The following is a 23820-nucleotide window of genomic DNA, read 5'->3' on the forward strand; positions in this document are numbered from 1 at the left end:
TGTTCAATTAAGAACCGTGAGTTGATTTGCACAACGTTGCCTCTGTCTGATCCCTGGATACGGCTTTTACCACCACGGGCTCCCCCATCCATTACCCAGGGACTTATCTTACAGAGACTCAGGGGTTGCCCCAGGGAGAACCAGTACATCAGCCTCTCCCTCCATATTTTTTGCACACACCACCTGCTGGAGACCTGCCAGGCTGTAGGACAGTCCTCCGGTCCCCACACCAAGCACCGTGACCACAGCGTGCCCCAGACTGCAACCGCCAGCCACTCCGGTATTCTGGGCCCCGGCTGCCTCCAGGCCCCAAGAAAAGGCCCCGGTGGGGGATGTTGCACATGCCCCGCAGTGCATTTGTAGAATCTACAATCCTGGAATATATATCCATATACCACAGACAGTGCAGCTGCTACTAACAACTAGCTGGACAATACATAACACTGGCTGCAGGGAGCACAACAGTGTGAGGACAATACATAACACTGGCTGCAGGGAGCACAGCAGTGTGAGGACAATACATAACACTGGCTGCAGGGAGCACAGCAGTGTGAGGACAATACATAACACTGGCTGCAGGGAGCACAGCAGTGTGAGGACAATACATAACACTGGCTGCAGGGAGCACAGCAGTGTGAGGACAATACATAACACTGACTGCAGAGAGCACAGCAGTGTGAGGACAATACATAACACTGGCTGCAGGGAGCACAGCAGTGTGAGGACAATACATAACACTGGCTGCAGGGAGCACAGCAGTGTGAGGACAATACATAACACTGGCTGCAGGGAGCACAGCAGTGTGAGGACAATACATAACACTGACTGCAGAGAGCACAGCAGTGTGCGGACAATACATAACACTGGCTGCAGGGAGCACAGCAGTGTGAGGACAATACATAACACTGGCTGCAGGGAGCACAGCAGTGTGAGGACAATACATAACACTGGCTGCAGGGAGCACAGCAGTGTGAGGACAATACATAACACTGGCTGCAGTCTATATAGTCAGCAGACACACAGCCATATATCAGTAATAATGTACGGTCCTGTACTTTGCCTCTTTGTCCATGTTGAGGCCACCAGATATCTTATTACATGGATGATGAGGAGGGATATACCGCCATATGGTGCACACCTGGTGCTTACAGCTCACACCGTCCATGAGATCTTATAGTGTCTATGGATATATTTACGGTCAGAGCTATTCCCCCTTTAAGAAAACAGACGGAATGCATCAGACAATAAGGAACCAAATAGTTCTATGTATTTATAAGAGACACATAATAACAGTGACATCCATGTTCCGGGGTCTCCAGATCTGGACTATTCAATGTCACTTCTACCTTTGGTTCTGCTTCGTATCATCGTCAGTGTTTGCTGCTCCATGAGGACATGACTGGCTCCAGCTCTGCTGCGGCGCCTGCTGGAGCCTGAGGTAGTCACAAATCCCACAAATATTTCAGCCCTGTAGTTTAGTTCTGTCGTGAAGTTCTGTGCTGCAGCTCTGCTCACTCACACTGGCTGCTGTGTCTGAGCCCTTTCCCCCCTCCCGCAGCGGGCAGTCAGTGCGTGGAGAGCGGCCAGTCAGTTCGTGGAGAGCGGGCAGTTAGTGCCTGGAGAGCGGGCAGTCAGTGCGTTGAGAGCGGGCAGTCAGTGCGTGGAGAGCGGGCAGTCAGTGCGTGGAGAGCGGGCAGTCAGTGCCTGGAGAGCGGGCAGTCAGTGCCTGGAGAGCGGGCAGTCAGTGCCTGGAGAGCGGGCAGTCAGTGCCTGGAGAGCGGGCAGTCAGTGCGTGGAGAGCGGCCAGTCAGTGCCTGGAGAGCGGCCAGTCAGTGCCTGGAGAGCCGCATGTGGACTAAGGGCGCCGAGGCTTTTTTACCAGCTGTGACTGGAGGGTCGGGCCCGGTCTCCGTCTTTGGCTGCGGCTTCTTACATTGAACTCAGAAGCGGTGGAAGACGCAGAGGCAGGTTCTGCGGACCCCGGAGAGAGGGATGCAGAGTCAGACATGGCCGCTGCCACTAGCACTGGGTTGGGGTTGGTTTGGGCCGCAGGGTATCTGGGAGAGGATACGGGCGAGGAGGGGGGTGATGCCATAGGACTCACAGTCGGCGCCGGTTGTAGGGCTTTTATGGCTTGTACAATGGCCCCGTAGAACTGCTTGGTGTCGCTGATGTAGTTCTGGAACATGTGGTTGAAGTGCGATTGGTTCACGTGTATCTGCTGCACGTGGCTGTTTAACTCTCGCACCTCCGCTGCCAGGCCCTCCAGCTGCTGCGTTATTCTGGCGTTGCCCTCTACCAGGTTTTCTCGGAACTTGTGGAGCTCCACGTTGCGGGTCTGGGCCAGGTGCCGCAGGCTGCGGTTGTGTTCTTCCTGCTGATGTTGGTCGGTGATTAAGGTGATGTCTGCAGCGGTCAGGAGCTTGTGCTCGGTCTGTGGCTCGGCCTGTGGCTCAGTCTGTGGCTCGGTCTGTGGCTCGGTCTGTGGCTCAGTTTGTGGCTCGGCTGCGCTCACTTCCTCATTGGGAACAGGCGCTGCCGGGGTACAAGGAGCTTCCTCCTCCGACCATTCACTGATCAGCCGGATGTCCAGGGGAGAGGACGTCTCATCGTAGTCAGAGGCCGATGGTTGGGTAACCTGAGCGGCTGCGGAGGACAAAGGAGAGATTATCGATGGAGACCCCTCACCCACTCACACTGAGGCCGGCGGCACATGTGGTGTTTTGAACCCGTTTTTGGGCCATTTATATGCAGTCCGTTAAAAAAAAACATGCGTTTTTTGAAAATGCATCCATTCTTGACCAGATTTACCAATTATCTTAATTAAAACGAGTCAAAAACCGATGCGTTTTTTAACGGACTGCTTAAAAACGGCCCAAAAATGGATTCAAAACGCCACGTGTGCCACCGGCCTAATGTGTCCCAGGTATCAATGTGTGAACTCCACCCCTTCCTTATACTTGATCCATTAAAGGGATTATTTACAGCTTCTGTATTTTGTTAATATCTACATTTACAAATTTTGGATGTGCATGTGTGTGAGCCCCAGATTCAGCAATAAATAACCCCCCATCGGGGCCGTTCTGTCTGCACCTGGTACTGCAGCTTGTAACCAAATGTAGAGGACTGACCTGCAGTACCAAGCACAGCCACAATTATATACATGGCACTGTGCAAGCAATGAAGGCGAATTTAAATATATGGATGGGCCATCCTAAAAAGTTGTACAAGACCCCTTTAAGAAATAAGGATGTACAATATGGGTCTGACCTGCGGTGTCTATGGCGGGCGCCCAGGACGGGCACTGCCAGGGTGTGGATGATGGACCCGAGGAATCTTTACGGAGGAAGGGTCTGCTGTGACTACTCTGGGGTCTCGCCATGCCCCGTGCACCCCAGTACTCACCGGTGGGCTCCAGTGTGTCGGCTTTGGACGTGTCCAGCACCCGATGCACCCCGCTCATGGTCACAGAGATGATCTTCTGTCTCAGACTTTCCTCCCAGTTATTAAACTTGATCTGTTCCGGAGGACCCCCCCACCCCCTGGCCTGGCGCTCCAGAGCCGCCATCTTGAGTTTCACCGCCCGCTTGCAGTCCCCGTAACGCTTCTTGCAGACCTCGATGGTCCGGTAGGCCGTCCCGACACTGTTGACCTTATTCGCCACCTCCTGCCAGAGCCGCCTCTTCCTGGAGGCGCTCCCCTTTAAGGCGGAGTACCCGCATAGCTCCCGGTAGTGGGTGAGCACGCCCTCGATCAGTGCCCGGTTCTCCGCCTCGCTGAACCGCTGCCCGCGCTGCCGCTCCTCCTCCACGTAGTTGGGGCAATGTCTCTTCAATTTTCGGTCAAATTGCTGGCGATCCCTGTAGATGTACTGGTGCCAGCCGCCCCTCTTCCTCCGGCCGGGGGGCCTCCCAATCTGTCTGGGTAACACGTTACCCCCGGATCTGAGGGTCTCTCTACCCAGATCCCCATTGGTCTTCTCGGGGGCTATCTCCCCATTACATTCCTTACTGTCTGCTGCCCCCTGGTACCCCACCGCACCGGCTGTAGAGAGGGAAATATCCGGGAAAGGCGGAGGAAGAAGGAAAAACACAAGGAAACGGCTATTAGGTTTCAGAAAGTACAAAAAAACAATATGGTTACCAATCCCAATCCTATAGGATTCCACATATTCCGTTACCCCAGCGGCTGACACTATGAGAGCCTCTTAGGTATACGCTGTCATCAGAGACTGATGATGTCACTGCAGAGAGGTCATGACCCTGAGATTACCCTCTCACCTGGCTGGTACGGGGGAGCAGCGGCGCTCGTCTCCGGGGGTTCACGCTTCTCGCTCCTCCACTCCTTCTCAGATTTAACCTGAGATTCCTCCAGAGGCTGCGGCTCCTTATCTGCAGGACACAGAGGGAGATGAGTCCCTCTCCCCGTATACTACACAGCAGTCCTCTATATGTGGGGTCAGACACTCACCTTCTGTGTGTTTTGGGAGGTCATCCTCAATCTTCACCTCAATCCTCTCTAGTACAACCTCCGGGAATCCTAAAAGTGAGACGCGTCATCAGTAGGCAAATAGAATAGGGTGTGCCGAATGGCAAACTTAGCTCTGCTACATGTCACTTGGCGGTGTACTGCTCCATGGTGTGACACCTCTGCTACTTGTCACCTGCCGGTGTACTGCTCCATGGTGTGACACCTCTGCTACTTGTCACCTGCCGGTGTACTGCTCCATGGTGTGACACCTCTGCTACATGTCGCCTGGCAGTATACTCCTCCATGGTGAGATACCTCTGCTACATGTCATCTGGCAGTATACTCCTCCATGGTGAGATACCTCTGCTACATGTCACCTGGCAGTATACTCCTCCATGGTGAGATACCTCTGCTACATGTCACCTGGCAGTATACTCCTCCATGGTGAGATACCTCTGCTACATGTCACCTGGCAGTATACTCCTCCATGGTGAGATACCTCTGCTACATGTCACCTGGCAGTATACTCCTCCATGGTGAGATACCTCTGCTACATGTCACCTGTCAGTGTACTCCTCCATGGTGAGATACCTCTGCTACATGTCACCTGGCAGTATACTCCTCCATGGTGAGATACCTCTGCTACATGTCACCTGGCAGTATACTCCTCCATGGTGAGATACCTCTGCTACATGTCACCTGGCAGTATACTCCTCCATGGTGTGATACCTCTGCTACATGTCACCTGGCAGTATCCTCCTCCATGGTGAGATACCTCTGCTACATGTCACCTGGCAGTATACTCCTCCGTGGTGAGATACCTCTGCTACATGTCACCTGGCAGTATACTCCTCCATGGTGAGATACCTCTACTACATGTCATCTGGCAGTATACTCCTCCATGGTGTGATACCTCTGCTACATGTCACCTGGCAGTATACTCCTCCATGGTGAGATACCTCTGCTACATGTCACCTGGCAGTATACTCCTCCATGGTGTGACACCTCTACTACATGTCACCTGGCAGTATACTCCTCCATGGTGTGATACCTCTGCTACATGTCACCTGGCAGTATACTCCTCCATGGTGAGATACCTCTGCTACATGTCACCTGGCAGTATACTCCTCCATGGTGAGATACCTCTGCTACATGTCACCTGGCAGTATACTCCTCCATGGTGAGATACCTCTGCTACATGTCACCTGGCAGTATACTCCTCCATGGTGTGATACCTCTGCTACATGTCACCTGGCAGTATACTCCTCCATGGTGTGACACCTCTACTACATGTCACCTGGCAGTATACTCCTCCATGGTGTGACACCTCTACTACATGTCACCTGGCAGTATCCTCCTCCATGGTGTGATACCTCTGCTACATGTCACCTGGCAGTATACTCCTCCATGGTGTAATACCTCTGCTACATGTCACCTGGCAGTATACTCGTCCATGGTGAGATACCTCTGCTACATGTCACCTGGCAGTATACTCCTCCATGGTGTAATACCTCTGCTACATGTCACCTGGCAGTATACTCCTCCATGGTGTGACACCTCTGCTACATGTCACCTGGCAGTATACTCCCCACACTGCTACAATGTGTACAGTCGCACTCACGTAAGAGGTTGGGGTCCCGGGTGATGAAGGCCTGCGCCTCGCGGATCCTGCTGAGGTACGAGAGCTGAGAAAACATCTGCATCGCGGACCCTGAAACACGACAAACAGTGATGGACAGAACGCAGGAGAGTCATGGAGGAGAGGAAGGAATAGATATAGAACTGCTACAGGAGTAACACTGATGTATCACATTGTATGTGGAGCCATTGTAACAATCCTGGGGGTGCAAGGAGATGAGAGACAGGTCGCTGCAGCCGGGACAGGTCGTTTGGTGTAGATGGACACACAGCAGTAGATGTACACACAGCAGTAGATGTACACACAGGAGTAGATGTACACACAGTAGTAGATGTACACACAGCAGTAGATGTACACACAGTAGTAGATGTACACACAGTAGTAGATGTACACACAGCAGTAGATGTACACACAGCAGTAGATGTACACACAGTAGTAGATGTACACACAGTAGTAGATGTACACACAGCAGGAGCTGTACACACAGCAGTAGATGTACACACGGTAGTAGATGTACACACAGTAGTAGATGTACACACAGTAGTAGATGTACACACAGTAGTAGATGTACACACAGTAGTAGATGTACACACAGCAGTAGATGTACACACAGTAGTAGCTGTACACACAGCAGTAGATGTACACACAGCAGTAGATGTACACACAGTAGTAGATGTACACACAGTAGTAGATGTACACACAGCAGTAGATGTACACACAGTAGTAGCTGTACACACAGCAGTAGATGTACACACAGCAGTAGATGTACACACAGTAGTAGATGTACACACAGCAGTAGATGTACACACAGTAGTAGATGTACACACAGCAGTAGATGTACACACAGTAGTAGATGTACACACAGCAGTAGATGTACACACAGCAGTAGATGTACACACAGCAGTAGATGTACACACAGTAGTAGAAGTACACATAGTAGTAGATGTACACACAGTAGTAGATGTACACACAGCAGTAGATGTACACACAGTAGTAGATGTACACACAGCAGTAGATGTACACACAGTAGTAGATGTACACACAGCAGGAGCTGTACACACAGTAGTAGATGTACACACAGTAGTAGATGTACACACAGTAGTAGATGTACACACAGTAGTAGATGTACACACAGCAGTAGATGTACACACAGCAGTAGATGTACACACAGTAGTAGATGTACACACAGTAGTAGATGTACACACAGGAGTAGATGTACACACAGCAGTAGATGTACACACAGCAGTAGATGTACACACAGTAGTAGATGTACACAGCAGTAGTAGATGTACACACAGTAGTAGATGTACACACAGCAGTAGATGTACACACAGTAGTAGATGTACACACAGTAGTAGAAGTACACACAGTAGTAGATGTACACAGCAGTAGATGTACACACAGCAGTAGATGTACACACAGCAGTAGATGTACACACAGCAGTAGATGTACACACAGTAGTAGCTGTACACACAGCAGTAGATGTACACACAGCAGTAGATGTACACACAGTAGTAGATGTACACACAGCAGTAGATGTACACACAGCAGTAGATGTACACACAGCAGTAGATGTACACACAGCAGTAGATGTACACACAGTAGTAGATGTACACACAGCAGTAGATTTACACACAGCAGTAGATGTACACACAGTAGTAGATGTACACACAGCAGTAGATGTACACACAGTAGTAGATGTACACACAGGAGTAGATGTACACACAGTAGTAGATGTACACACAGTAGTAGATGTACACACAGCAGTAGATGTACACACAGTAGTAGATGTACACACAGGAGTAGATGTACACACAGGAGTAGATGTACACACAGCAGTAGATGTACACACAGTAGTAGATGTACACACAGTAGTAGATGTACACACAGTAGTAGAAGTACACATAGTAGTAGATGTACACACAGCAGTAGATGTACACACAGTAGTAGATGTACACACAGCAGTAGATGTACACACAGCAGTAGATGTACACACAGTAGTAGATGTACACACAGTAGTAGATGTACACACAGCAGTAGATGTACACACAGTAGTAGATGTACACACAGCAGTAGACGTACACACAGTAGTAGCTGTACACACAGCAGTAGATGTACACACAGCAGTAGATGTACACACAGTAGTAGATGTACACACAGCAGTAGATGTACACACAGTAGTAGCTGTACACACAGCAGTAGATGTACACACAGCAGTAGATGTACACACAGTAGTAGATGTACACACAGCAGTAGATGTACACACAGTAGTAGATGTACACACAGCAGTAGATGTACACACAGCAGTAGATGTACACACAGCAGTAGATGTACACACAGTAGTAGCTGTACACACAGCAGTAGATGTACACACAGCAGTAGATGTACACACAGTAGTAGATGTACACACAGCAGTAGATGTACACACAGTAGTAGATGTACACACAGTAGTAGATGTACACACAGCAGTAGATGTACACACAGTAGTAGATGTACACACAGCAGTAGATGTACACACAGCAGTAGATGTACACACAGCAGTAGATGTACACACAGGAGTAGATGTACACACAGTAGTAGATGTACACACAGCAGTAGATGTACACACAGTAGTAGATGTACACACAGTAGTAGATGTACACACAGCAGTAGATGTACACACAGCAGTAGATGTACACACAGTAGTAGATGTACACACAGTAGTAGATGTACACACAGCAGGAGCTGTACACACAGCAGTAGATGTACACACGGTAGTAGATGTACACACAGTAGTAGATGTACACACAGTAGTAGATGTACACACAGTAGTAGATGTACACACAGTAGTAGATGTACACACAGCAGTAGATGTACACACAGTAGTAGCTGTACACACAGCAGTAGATGTACACACAGCAGTAGATGTACACACAGTAGTAGATGTACACACAGTAGTAGATGTACACACAGCAGTAGATGTACACACAGTAGTAGCTGTACACACAGCAGTAGATGTACACACAGCAGTAGATGTACACACAGTAGTAGATGTACACACAGCAGTAGATGTACACACAGTAGTAGATGTACACACAGCAGTAGATGTACACACAGTAGTAGATGTACACACAGCAGTAGATGTACACACAGCAGTAGATGTACACACAGCAGTAGATGTACACACAGTAGTAGAAGTACACATAGTAGTAGATGTACACACAGTAGTAGATGTACACACAGCAGTAGATGTACACACAGTAGTAGATGTACACACAGCAGTAGATGTACACACAGTAGTAGATGTACACACAGCAGGAGCTGTACACACAGTAGTAGATGTACACACAGTAGTAGATGTACACACAGTAGTAGATGTACACACAGTAGTAGATGTACACACAGCAGTAGATGTACACACAGCAGTAGATGTACACACAGTAGTAGATGTACACACAGTAGTAGATGTACACACAGGAGTAGATGTACACACAGCAGTAGATGTACACACAGCAGTAGATGTACACACAGTAGTAGATGTACACAGCAGTAGTAGATGTACACACAGTAGTAGATGTACACACAGCAGTAGATGTACACACAGTAGTAGATGTACACACAGTAGTAGAAGTACACACAGTAGTAGATGTACACAGCAGTAGATGTACACACAGCAGTAGATGTACACACAGCAGTAGATGTACACACAGCAGTAGATGTACACACAGTAGTAGCTGTACACACAGCAGTAGATGTACACACAGCAGTAGATGTACACACAGTAGTAGATGTACACACAGCAGTAGATGTACACACAGCAGTAGATGTACACACAGTAGTAGATGTACACACAGTAGTAGATGTACACACAGCAGTAGATGTACACACAGTAGTAGATGTACACACAGTAGTAGATGTACACACAGCAGTAGATGTACACACAGTAGTAGCTGTACACACAGTAGTAGATGTACACACAGCAGTAGATGTACACACAGCAGTAGATGTACACACAGTAGTAGATGTACACACAGCAGTAGATGTACACACAGTAGTAGATGTACACACAGCAGTAGATTTACACACAGCAGTAGATGTACACACAGCAGTAGATGTACACACAGCAGTAGATGTACACACAGTAGTAGCTGTACACACAGCAGTAGATGTACACACAGCAGTAGATGTACACACAGTAGTAGATGTACACACAGTAGTAGATGTACACACAGCAGTAGATGTACACACAGTAGTAGATGTACACACAGTAGTAGCTGTACACACAGGAGTAGATGTACACACAGCAGTAGATGTACACACAGCAGTAGATGTACACACAGCAGTAGATGTACACACAGCAGTAGATGTACACACAGCAGTAGATGTACACACAGTAGTAGATGTACACACAGCAGTAGATTTACACACAGCAGTAGATGTACACACAGTAGTAGATGTACACACAGCAGTAGATGTACACACAGTAGTAGATGTACACACAGGAGTAGATGTACACACAGTAGTAGATGTACACACAGTAGTAGATGTACACACAGCAGTAGATGTACACACAGTAGTAGATGTACACACAGGAGTAGATGTACACACAGGAGTAGATGTACACACAGCAGTAGATGTACACACAGTAGTAGATGTACACACAGTAGTAGATGTACACACAGTAGTAGATGTACACACAGCAGTAGATGTACACACAGCAGTAGATGTACACACAGTAGTAGATGTACACACAGTAGTAGATGTACACACAGCAGTAGATGTACACACAGCAGTAGATGTACACACAGTAGTAGATGTACACACAGCAGTAGATGTACACACAGTAGTAGATGTACACACAGTAGTAGATGTACACACAGCAGTAGATGTACACACAGTAGTAGATGTACACACAGCAGTAGATGTACACACAGCAGTAGATGTACACACAGTAGTAGATGTACACACAGTAGTAGATGTACACACAGAAGTAGATGTACACACAGTAGTAGATGTACACACAGCAGTAGATGTACACACAGCAGTAGATGTACACACAGTAGTAGATGTACACACAGTAGTAGATGTACACACAGGAGTAGATGTACACACAGCAGTAGATGTACACACAGTAGTAGATGTACACACAGAAGTAGATGTACACACAGTAGTAGATGTACACACAGCAGTAGATGTACACACAGCAGTAGATGTACACACAGTAGTAGATGTACACACAGTAGTAGATGTACACACAGGAGTAGATGTACACACAGCAGTAGATGTACACACAGTAGTAGATGTACACACAGCAGTAGATGTACACACAGCAGTAGATGTACACACAGTAGTAGATGTACACACAGCAGTAGATGTACACACAGTAGTAGATGTACACACAGCAGTAGATTTACACACAGTAGTAGATGTGCACACAGTAGTAGATGTACACACAGCAGTAGATGATGTACACACAGTAGTAGATGTACACACAGTAGTAGATGTACACACAGCAGTAGATGTACACACAGTAGTAGATGTACACACAGTAGTAGATGTACACACAGTAGTAGATGTACACACAGCAGTAGATGTACACACAGTAGTAGATGTACACACAGCAGTAGATTTACACACAGTAGTAGATGTGCACACAGTAGTAGATGTACACACAGCAGTAGATGATGTACACACAGTAGTAGATGTACACACAGTAGTAGATGTACACACAGCAGTAGATGTACACACAGCAGTAGATGTACACACAGTAGTAGATGTACACACAGTAGTAGATATACACACAGTAGTAGATGTACACACAGCAGTAGATGTACACACAGCAGTAGATGTACACACAGCAGTAGATGTACACACAGCAGTAGATGTACACACAGCAGTAGATGGACACATAGTAGTAGATGTACACACGGTAGTAGATGTACACACGGTAGTAGATGTACACACAGTAGTAGATGTACACACAGTAGTAGATGTACACACAGTAGTAGATGTGCACACAGCAGTAGATGTACACACAGCAGTAGATGGACACACAGTAGTAGATGTACACATAGTAGTAGATGTACACACGGTAGTAGATGTACACACGGTAGTAGATGTACACATAGTAGTAGATGTACACATAGTAGTAGATGTACACACAGTAGTAGATGTACACACAGTAGTAGATGTACACACAGCAGTAGATGTACACACAGTAGTAGATGTACACACAGTAGTAGATGTACACACAGTAGTAGATGTACACACAGTAGTAGATGTACAAACAGTAGTAGATGTACACACAGTAGTAGCTGTACACACAGGAGTAGATGTACACACAGTAGTAGATGTACACACAGCAGTAGATGGACACACAGTAGTAGATGTACACACAGCAGTAGATGGACACACAGTAGTAGATGTACACACAGCAGTAGATGGACACACAGTAGTAGATGTGCACACAGTAGTAGATGTACACACAGCAGTAGATGTACACACAGTAGTAGATGTACACACAGTAGTAGCTGTACACACAGCAGTAGATGGACACACAGTAGTAGATGTACACACAGTAGTAGATGTACACACAGCAGTAGATGGACACACAGCAGTAGATGTACACACAGTAGTAGATGTACACACAGCAGTAGATGGACACACAGTAGTAGATGTACACACAGTAGTAGCTGTACACACAGCAGTAGATGTACACACAGCAGTAGATGTACACACAGTAGTAGATGTACACACAGTAGTAGATGTACAGACAGCAGTAGATGTACACACAGTAGTAGATGGACACACAGCAGTAGATGTACACACAGTAGTAGATGTACACACAGTAGTAGATGTACAGACAGCAGTAGATGTACACACAGTAGTAGATGGACACACAGCAGTAGATGTACACACAGTAGTAGATGTACACTAGAGATGAGCGAACATACTCGTCCGAGCTTGATGCTCGATCGAGCATTAGCGTACTCGTAACTGCTCGTTGCTCGCACGAGTATTTCGCCCGCTCGAGAAAATGGCAGCTCCCGCCGTTTTGCTTTTTGGCGGCCAGAAACAGAGCCAATCACAAGCCAGGAGACTCTGCACTCCACCCAGCATGACGTGGTACCCTTACACGTAGATAGCAGTGGTTGGCTGGCCAGATCAGGTGACCCTGGGATAGACTAGCCGCTGCCCGCGCTGCTCGGATCATTCTCTGTCTGGATGCCGCTAGGGAGAGAGCTGCTGCTGGTCAGGGAAAGCGTTAGGCTGTTCTATTAGCTTACTGTTAGGCAGGAGTGATTCTCAAAGAACCCAACAGCCCTTCTTAGGGCTACAATAACGTTATACTTTTTTTTTTTTATTTGCTTGTGGCTGGGCTTGCTGGCACTAGTAGTGCAGCTAGTACCATATTGTGAGGAATTAGCAGGGGGACTTGCTACCGTTGTGTTTAGCGCTTAGTGACGCACATATCCACCTCAAACACCAAAGTGGGAAAATTTATTAGGGGTTGGATTTCAATTAGGCAGAGTCTGCCATTTCCTTTTTTATTTTACGTTTATTTTTTTCATAACTCAGCGTCATCTCATCTGGCATAGTAGTGTGCTTTCATACTTGGCTAGAAAATAGCCATAGGAGAATCCAAAAGGCTTACTTACGCCTACAATAGCGTTATATATATTTGATTTCTGGTTGATCTGCTGGTGGCTGTAGTTGTTGCAGTGCATCTACTAGTAAATTGTGAGCAATTTGGAGTCAGACTTGCGACCGCTGTGTTTTGCGCTTAGTGACGCACATATCCATCGCAAAGACCGAAGTGGGTAAATTTATTAGGGCCCGGTGTTGGATTTCAATTAGGCACAGTCTGCCATTTCCTTTTTTATTTTACGTTTATTTTTTTCATAACTCAGCGTCATCTCATCTGGCATAGTAGTGTGCTGTAATACTTGGCTAGAAAATAGCCATAGCAATAGGATAGCATCGTTTGGTTTTAAAAACTAAAAAACACAAAAAAAACACCAAAAAAAGTTAAAAAAAAAATTAAAGTTATAACTCTCATTTTCAAAATGTTTAACCCGAGGGCTAGGGGTAGAGGACGAGGGCGTGGACGTGGGCGTCCAACTACTGCAGGGGTCAGAGGCCGTGGTCCTGGGCGGGGTGAGACACCACCTGCTTATGAGGGAGCAGGGGAACGCCGCAGAGCTACACTCCCTAGGTTCATGTCTGAAGTTACTGGGACTCGTGGTAGAGCACTGTTGAGGCCAGAACAGTGCGAACAGGTGATGTCGTGGATTGCCGACAATGCTTCTAGCCATTTGTCCACCAGTCAGTCTTCCACGCAGTCCACCCATGTCACCGAAATCGGCACTCCTCCAGCTCCTGCACCTCAGCCTCCTCCCCCCCAGTCTGCCCCCTCCCAGCAAAATTTGCCATTTGAACCGGCATACTCTGAGGAACTGTTTTCTGGACCCTTCCCACAGTCACAAACCACTTGTCCGGTTGCTGATGAGCAATTTTCCGATGCCCAGGTTTTCCACCAGTCGCAGTCTGTGGGTGATGATGACCTTGTTGACGTAGTGGAAGAAGTGTGTAAAGAGGTGTCCGACGATGAGGAGACACGGTTGTCAGACAGTGGGAAAGTTGTTGTCAGGGCAGGAAGTCCGAGGGGGGAGCAGACTGAGGGATCGGAGGATGATGAGGTGACAGACCCAAGCTGGGTTGAGAGGCCAGGTGAACACAGTGCTTCTGAGACGGAGGAGAGTCCTCGACCAGAACAGGAAACACCGGATGACCGACGGACTGTGGTGTGCCACATTTGCCAAACCAGGATCAGCAGGGGTTCCACCACTAATAGCTTAACTACCACCAGTATGCGCAGGCATATGAATGCTAAACACCCCACTCAGTGGCAACAAGCGCGTTCACCTCCGGCCGTGCACACCACTGCTCCTTCCCCTGTGTCAGCTGATAGTCAGCCCCCTGCCCAGGACCCTGCCACAAAAACCCCATCGTCGCCTCCACGATCCTCCACAGCATCCACCAGCGTTCAGCTCTCCATACCCCAGACGCTGGAGCGGAAACGCAAATATAGTGCAACCCACCCGCACTCCCAAGCCCTTAATGTGCACATCTCCAGATTGCTAAGCCTGGAGAAGCTGCCCTATAGGCTAGTAGAGACCGAGGCCTTTCGCAGCCTCATGGCGGCGGCCGCCCCTCGGTATTCGGTCCCCAGCCGCCACTACTTTTCCCGATGTGCCGTCCCAGCCCTGCACCAGCACGTGTCAGACAACATAATCCGTGCCCTGACCAACGCCGTTTCTGACAAGGTCCACCTGACCACGGACACGTGGACGAGTGCTGCCGGGCAGGGCCACTATATATCGCTGACGGCACATTGGGTTAACTTGGTGGAGGCTGGGACCGAGTCTGACCCTGCGGCTGGTCATATACTGCCGACGCCGAGGATTGCGGGGCCTACCTCGGTCCAGGTGTTTCAGGCCTACTATGCCTCCTCCTCCTCCCACCCCTCCTCCACCTCCTCCTCCGAACGACCATCCGTGGGCATGGCGCCATCAGTCGGTAGCTCTAGGCACAGCAGCAGTGCCGACGCTAAGCGACAGCAGGCGGTGCTCAAACTGCTGAGCCTAGGCGATAAAAGGCACACCGCCCAAGAGCTATTACAGGGCATCACGGCGCAGACTGATCTGTGGCTGGCACCGCTGAACCTGAAGCCAGGCATGGTTGTGTGTGGCAACGGCCGTAACCTGGTGGCGGCTCTGCAACTCGGCAGACTGACACATGTGTCATGCCTGGCCCATGTGTTAAATCTGATAGTTCAGCGTTTCCTCAAGACATACCCCAATCTGTCTGATTTGCTCACGAAGGTGCGCCGCATCTGTGCGCATTTCAGGAAGTCCAGCACAGATGCTGCCACTCTCAGGGCAGCGCAGCGCCGCCTCCAACTGCCCGCTCACCGACTGTTGTGCGACGTGCCCACGAGGTGGAATTCAACACTGACCATGTTATCCAGAGTTTACCAGCAGCGCCGAGCGATTGTAGACTGCCAGATGTCAACTTCCACCAGAACTGGTAGTCAGGTCAGTCAGCTTCCTCAAGTCTACAATGAGGAGTGGACGTGGATGTCTGATATCTGTCAGGTGCTGAGTAACTTTGAGGAGTCAACACAGATGGTCAGTGGCGATGCCGCCATCATCAGCCTCACCATCCCGCTGCTTGGCCTGTTGAAAAACTCTCTGGTCAGCATGAAGTCGGAAGCTTTGCGCTCGTCACAAGAGACGGGGGAAGAAGATTCCCTTGTTGATAGCCAAAGCACCCTTAGGTCTGTTTCTCAGCGCATATCGGAGGAGGTGGAGGTGGAGGAGGATGAGGAGGAAGAGGAGGAGAATGTTGGCGAGACACAAGAGGGGACCATTGTTGAGTCCTTCACTGTTGAGCGTGTATGGGCAGAAGAAGAGGAGTTGGAGGAGTTGGAGGAGGAGGAAATGGACAGTCAGGCCAGTGAGGGGAGTGAATTCTTACGCGTTGGTACTCTGGCGCATATGGCAGATTTCATGCTAGGCTGCCTTTCCCGTGACCCTCGCGTTCAAAGAATTTATTCCAGCACCGATTACTGGGTGTTCACTCTCCTGGACCCACGGTACAAGCAAAATCTTTCCACTCTCATCCCTGGAGAGGAAAGGAGTGTGAGAATGCATGAATACCAGCAGGCCCTGGTGCACAAGCTGAAACAGTATTTCCCTTCTGACAGCACTAGCGGCAGAGGGCGTACTTCTGTGGGACAAGTAGCGAGGGAGAGTAGGCGAGCAGGCAGCTTGTCCAGCACTGGCAAGGGTAAGCTTTACAAGGCTTTTGCCAGCTTTATGTCACCCCAGCAAGACACTGTCACCTGTCCCCAGTCTCGGCAGAGTAGGGCTGATCTTTACAGAAAGATGGTGAGGGAGTACGTAGCTGACCATACCATCGTCCTAAATGATCACACAGCTCCTTACAACTACTGGGTTTCAAAGCTGGACATGTGGCACGAACTGGCGCTGTACGCCTTGGAGGTTCTTGCCTGCTCTGCCGCTAGCGTCTTGTCCGAGCGGGTTTTCAGTGCAGCTGGTGGCATCATCACCGATAAGCGTACACGCCTGTCGACTGACAGCGCTGACAGGCTGACGCTTATCAAGATGAATAAAGCATGGATTTCTCCTAATTTCCAATCTCCACCAGGTGAAGGAAGCTCAACCTGAATAATTTATCCACTCCTCCTCCTCCTCATTTTCCTCCTTCTCCTCCTCTTTGTACAGTAAAGCAGAGGAAACTGGCTATTTTTTGACAGGGCCCACTGGCTCTAGCTATAGTACTTTATGCATTTAATTTTTATGGAGGGCCACCGACCCGGTCCTCTGTTTTAAACAATTTTTTGGACTGCCACATACAGGCACTCAATCTATTAAATTTTTCTGGAGGGCCACCTACCTGCTCCTCTGGTTTGAAAACTTTTTTGGACTGCCACATACAGGCACTCAATCTATTCCATTTTTCTGGAGGGCCACCTACCTGCTCCTCTGGTTTGAAAACTTTTTTGGACTGCCACATACAGGCACTCAATCTATTCCATTTTTCTGGAGGGCCACCTACCTGCTCCTCTGGTTTGAAAACTTTTTTGGACTGCCACATACAGGCACTATCCAAATTGAATTGTCTCCATAGCAGCCTCCACACGTTGTCTCCATTGCTACCTCCAAAAGTCGTCCATATAGCTGCCTCCATACATCGTCCCCTTATCAAACGAGGTGTGTCAGGCCGAAATTTGGGTTTTTTTCATGGATTCCACATCAAAGTTGTTAACTTTGTCGCCACCCTGCTGTGTTATCCACAAAATATACTGGCAAACTTTTACCATTTACGGATATTATTTCAGCGCTTCTTGCGCATCTGTTTACATTCCCCTCACCCGCCATATCCTAAACTTATAAGAACGCTACTACACTTGATCTTATACAAAAGGTTCTTAGAAGTGCTGTTTGGGGAGTAGCCTAGAGACAGGGGCTTGGATTGGCGAAAGCTCGCCTGGCAGCGGAGCGCCAGCTCCATGCCAAGATCCAACTAACATAGTTTTAACTGCAGCACCTTTAATCTACTACTAGTTCACTGCCTCCATACATGCCCGCCTTATCAAACGTGCTGTGTCAGGCAGAATTTTGGGTTGTTTTCATGGCTTCCACAACAAACTTGTTAACTTTGTCGCCACCCTGCTGTGTAATCCTCAAAATATACTGGAAAACTTTTACCATTTACGGATATTATTTCAGCGCTTCTTGCGCATCTGTTTACATTCCCCTCACCCGCCATATCCCAAACTTATAAGAACGCTACTACACTTAACTTGGTGCAGGCTGGGACTGAGTCTGACCCTGGGGCTGGTCATATACTGCCGACGCAGAGGATTGCGGGGCCTACCTCGGTCCAGGTGTTTCAGGCCTACTATGCCTCCTCCTCCTCCCACCCCTCCTCCACCTCCTCCTCCTCCGAATTACCATCCGTGGGCATGGCGCCATCAGTCGGTAGCTCTAGGCACAGCAGCAGTGCCGTCGCTAAGCGACAGCAGGCGGTGCTCAAACTGCTGAGCCTAGGTGATAAAAGGCACACCGCCCAAGAGCTATTACAGGGCATTCCACATCAAACTTGTTAACTTTGTCGCCACCCTGCTGTGTAATCCACAAAATATACTGGCAAACTTTTTTCATTTAGGGATATTATTTCAGCGCTTCTTGCGCATCTGTTTACATTCCCCTCACCCGCCATATCCCAAACTTATAAGAACGCTACTACACTTGATCTTATACAAAAGGTTCTTAGAAGTGCTGTTTGGGGAGTAGCCTAGAGACAGGGGCTTGGATTGGCGAAAGCTCGCCTGGCAGCGGAGCGCCAGCTCCATGCCAAGAACCAACTAACATAGTTTTAACTGCAGCACCTTTAATCTACTACTAGTTCACTGCCTCCATACATCGTCCCCTTATCAAACGAGCTGTGTCAGGCAGAATTTTGGGTTGTTTTCATGGCTTCCATGTTAACTTGGTCGCCACCCTGCTGTGTAATCCACAAAATATACTGGCAAACTTTTATCATGTACCGATATTATTTGAGCGCTTCTTGCTCACCTCCTTTGGTTCCTCTCTGCTACCCATTGGTTTGAAGCCTGAGTCCATTTAGGGTATGTCGCCATGCCACTCTCTAGCCTGCCGCTGCTGCCGCTGCATGCCGTCCCCTATAGTGTCAGGGTCAATTATTGGATGTTTTAGATGCTATCTAGCTTCATTCTGTCACTCTGTCATGGCCATGCTGTTGCCCATAATTTTGGCATAATGGTGCGATTATGCAGCCTCAGAGGCATCCATGCATGCTGCCCCTGCTGTTTCCTGTCCATTTCCGTGGTGTTTCCATCCTTTTCTGAGGTTCCCAGGTGTTTGGCCAAGCTTCCCTGTGCAGAGCCTTGGTCCCCTTGAAAAATGCTCGAGTCTCCCATTGACTTCAATGGGGTTCGTTATTCGAGACGAGCACTCGAGCATCGGGAAAAGTTCGTCTCGAATAACGAGTACCCGAGCATTTTAGTGCTCGCTCTTCTCTAATGTACACACAGTAGTAGATGTACACATAGTAGTAGATGTACACACGGTAGTAGATGTACACACAGTAGTAGATGTACACACAGCAGTAGATGTACACACGGTAGTAGATGTACACACAGCAGTAGATGTACACACAGTAGTAGATGGACACACAGCAGTAGATGGACACACAGCAGTAGATGGACACACAGCAGTAGATGTACACACAGTAGTAGATGGACACACAGCAGTAGATGTACACACAGGAGTAGATGTACACACAGCAGTAGATGTACACACAGCAGTAGATGTACACACAGTAGTAGATGTACACACAGCAGTAGATGGACACACAGCAGTAGATGTACACACAGTAGTAGATGTACACACAGTAGTAGATGTACACACAGCAGTAGATGTACACACAGTAGTAGATGTACACACAGTAGTAGCTGTACACACAGCAGTAGATGTACACACAGTAGTAGATGTACACACAGTAGTAGATGTACACACAGTAGTAGATGTACACACAGTAGTAGATGTACACACAGTAGTAGATGTACACACAGTAGTAGATGTACACACAGCAGTAGATGTACACACAGCAGTAGATGTACACACAGTAGTAGATGTACACAGCAGTAGATGTACACACAGTAGTAGATGTACACACAGCAGTAGCTGTACACACAGTAGTAGATGTACACACAGTAGTAGATGTACACACAGGAGTAGATGGACACACAGTAGTAGATGTACACACAGTAGTAGATGTACACACAGTAGTAGATGTACACACAGTAGTAGATGTACACACAGTAGTAGATGTACACATAGTAGTAGATGTGGACAGACATTGCTGAAGCGAAGATCTACTACTGTGTGGACCATCTGAATTTTACCAATAAATCTGTTTCTTAAACCAAAAGACAGACGTCTGTCAAGCCAGCATCGGCCTCCCACCTGGAAGGAAGGGGAAAAGAAAGGGAAGGATGGAAGAAGAAGGAAGGGGAAGGAAGGACAGAAGTGAGTGGAAAAGGAAAGAAAGGAAGGAAGAAAGAAAGATAGAGGAAAGAGGAAGAAAGTTTTGGGAAGAGGAAGGAAAGTGAAGGAGGGAGAAGGTAGGAAAGGAAATAAGTAGAAAGTGTGTGGAAAAAAGATGAAGAGAATGATAGAAGTAGATAAAGTATGGAGAGAAAGAAAGGGAGAGAAGGTGAAGGGATAAAGAAAGAAGAAAGGGAGGGATGGATGGAGGGAAAGAGAAAAAAAGGAAAATAATATAAAAAAAGAAATAATGGAGTAAGAAAGGTTCAAAGAAAGAAAGCAATAAAAGGAAGTAAAGAGAGAGGATGGGAAGGAAATGAGATGAGATGAGAAAGGAATTTAGTGAAAAAAGAAGAAGGGTAAGGTATGGAGGCAAAAGAAAGATAGAAGGAAGAGAGAAAAAAAAAGAACTAAATAAATGAAAGGAGGAAGGAGAGAAAAAGATTGTAATGATGAAAAGGAAGAGAAAGAAAGAAATATAAGGAGGAAGATACAAAACTTATAGAATGATACTGGCGGCTTATAATGTATCAGGCTCTAAGAAAGATCAATTAATAGAAGGATATATAAAGATAGATAGATAGAAACATAGATAGATATGAGATAGATAGATAGATAGATAGATAGATATGAGATAGATATGAGATAGATAGATATGAGATAGATAGATAGATAGATATGAGATAGATAGATAGATAGATAGATAGATAGATAGATAGATAGATAGATAGATAGATAGGAGATAGATAGATAGATAGATAGATATGAGATAGATATGAGATAGATAGATAGATAGATAGATAGATATGAGATAGATAGATATGAGATAGATAGATAGATATGAGATAGATAGATAGATAGATAGATAGATATGAGATAGATAGATAGATAGATAGATATGATATAGATAGATATGAGATAGATAGATAGATATGATATAGATAGATATGAGATAGATAGATAGATAGATAGATATGAGAGAGATAGATAGATAGATAGATATGAGATAGATAGATAGATAGATAGATAGATAGATAGATAGATATGAGATAGATAGATAGATATGAGATAGATAGATAGATAGATATGAGATAGATAGATAGATATGATATAGATAGATATGAGATAGATAGATAGATAGATAGATATGAGATAGATAGATAGATAGATATGAGAGAGATAGATAGATAGATATGAGATAGATAGATAGATAGATAGATAGATAGATATGAGATAGATAGATATGAGATAGATAGATAGATAGATAGATATGAGATAGATAGATAGATAGATAGATAGATAGATAGATAGGAGATAGATAGATAGATAGATAGATATGAGAGAGATAGATAGATAGATAGATATGAGATAGATAGATAGATAGATAGATAGATATGAGATAGATAGATAGATATGAGATAGATAGATATGAGATAGATAGATAGATAGATAGATAGGAGATAGATAGATAGATAGATAGATAGATAGATAGGAGATAGATAGATAGATAGATAGATAGGAGATAGATAGGAGATAGATAGACAGCTTAGAATGGAGAATACAGAGCTGTAAGGGTTAATACTCTGGGGTGGGGGGATGTGCAGTATCTTACCTAGTAACAGCAGTGGGGGCAGGGGAAGTAATGAGGATGAGCCCTGCAGGAAGTGGCCCCTGGCGGAGTCCTCTGGGGCCCCTCTGTACTAGACCCCTGAATGCAGCGAGACCCTCATCCAGGAACATAAACAATCCGTCCTCTTCCTGGAGGCTGCAGCCGGCACAAAGGAAGCGCAAACAGGAGGCGGGGATGGAGGGGCGCGGGGAGGGTCTGCACTGACACAGATACTGGACCTCAACATACACAGAGAGATCCCCCTCCCAAATACTGGACCTGCACATACACAGGGAGATCCCCCTCCCAAATACTGGACCTGCACATACACAGGGAGATCCCCCTCCCAAATACTGGACCTACACATACACAGGGAGATCCCCCTCCCAAATAGTGGACCTGCGCATACACAGGGAGATCCCCCTCCCAAATACTGGACCTGCACATACACAGGGAGATCCCCCTCCCAAATACTGGACCTGCACATACACAGGGAGATCCTCCTCCCAAATACTGGACCTGCACATACACAGGGAGATCCCCCTCCCAAATACTGGACCTGCACATACACAGGGAGATCCCCCTCCCCAAATACTGGACCTGCACATAGACAGGGAGATCCCCCTCCCAAATACTGGACCTGCACATAGACAGGGAGATCCCCCTCCCAAATACTGGACCTGCACATAGACAGGGAGATCCCCCTCCCAAATACTGGACCTGCACATACACAGAGAGATCCCCCTCCCAAATACTGGACCTGCACATACACAGGGAGATCCCCCTCCCAAATACTGGACCTGCACATACACAGGGAGATCCCCCTCCCAAATACTGGACCTACACATACACAGGGAGATCCCCCTCCCAAATAGTGGACCTGCGCATACACAGGGAGATCCCCCTCCCAAATACTGGACCTGCACATACACAGGGAGATCCCCCTCCCAAATACTGGACCTGCACATACACAGGGAGATCCTCCTCCCAAATACTGGACCTGCACATACACAGGGAGATCCCCCTCCCAAATACTGGACCTGCACATACACAGGGAGATCCCCCTCCCCAAATACTGGACCTGCACATAGACAGGGAGATCCCCCTCCCAAATACTGGACCTGCACATACACGGGGAGATCCCCCTCCCAAATACTGGACCTGCACATACACAGGGAGATCCCCCTCCCAAATACTGGACCTGCACATACACAGGGAGATCCCCCTCCCAAATACTGGACCTACACATACACAGGGAGATCCCCCTCCCAAATACTGGACCTGCACATACACGGGGAGATCCCCCTCCCAAATACTGGACCTGCACATACACAGGGAGATCCCCCTCCCAAATACTGGACCTGCACATACACAGGGAGATCCCCCTCCCAAATACTGGACCTGCACATACACAGAGAGATCATCCTCCCAAATACTGGACCTGCACATACACAGGGAGATCC

General features: G+C 47.5%; 1 protein-coding gene across 1 annotated transcript; it reads right to left on the minus strand.

Annotated features, from left to right (window-relative positions):
• Window positions 1-1245: 1245 nt before the first annotated feature.
• On the minus strand, window positions 1246-22609 carry LOC140133812 (uncharacterized). The gene is made up of 6 exons (XM_072154418.1): window positions 22361-22609; window positions 6092-6181; window positions 4471-4539; window positions 4281-4391; window positions 3406-4044; window positions 1246-2646 (listed from the first exon to the last, which is right to left on the minus strand). The coding sequence occupies exons 2-6, from the start codon at window positions 6171-6173 to the stop codon at window positions 1856-1858; spliced, it is 1692 nt and encodes a 563-aa protein (XP_072010519.1). The 5' UTR covers window positions 6174-6181; window positions 22361-22609; the 3' UTR covers window positions 1246-1855.
• Between the last annotated feature and the right edge of the window lie 1211 nt (window positions 22610-23820).

The sequence above is a fragment of the Engystomops pustulosus genome, chromosome 5 (genome assembly GCF_040894005.1).
Source record: "Engystomops pustulosus chromosome 5, aEngPut4.maternal, whole genome shotgun sequence".
Taxonomy (NCBI): Eukaryota; Metazoa; Chordata; class Amphibia; order Anura; family Leptodactylidae; genus Engystomops; species Engystomops pustulosus.

What these genes read in the sequence shown, in the direction of transcription:
- LOC140133812 (XM_072154418.1), bottom strand. Translation starts at nt 6,173, where the DNA reads ATGCAGATGTTTTCTCAGCTCTCGTACCTCAGCAGGATCCGCGAGGCG. An exon ending in CCGGGACCCCAACCTCTTAC is followed by an intron (nt 4,540 to 6,091) that starts GTGAGTGCGACT and finishes TCTCACTTTTAG; the next exon opens with GATTCCCGGAGGTTGTACTA. An exon ending in TGCTCCCCCGTACCAGCCAG is followed by an intron (nt 4,045 to 4,280) that starts GTGAGAGGGTAA and finishes CCCTCTCTACAG; the next exon opens with CCGGTGCGGTGGGGTACCAG.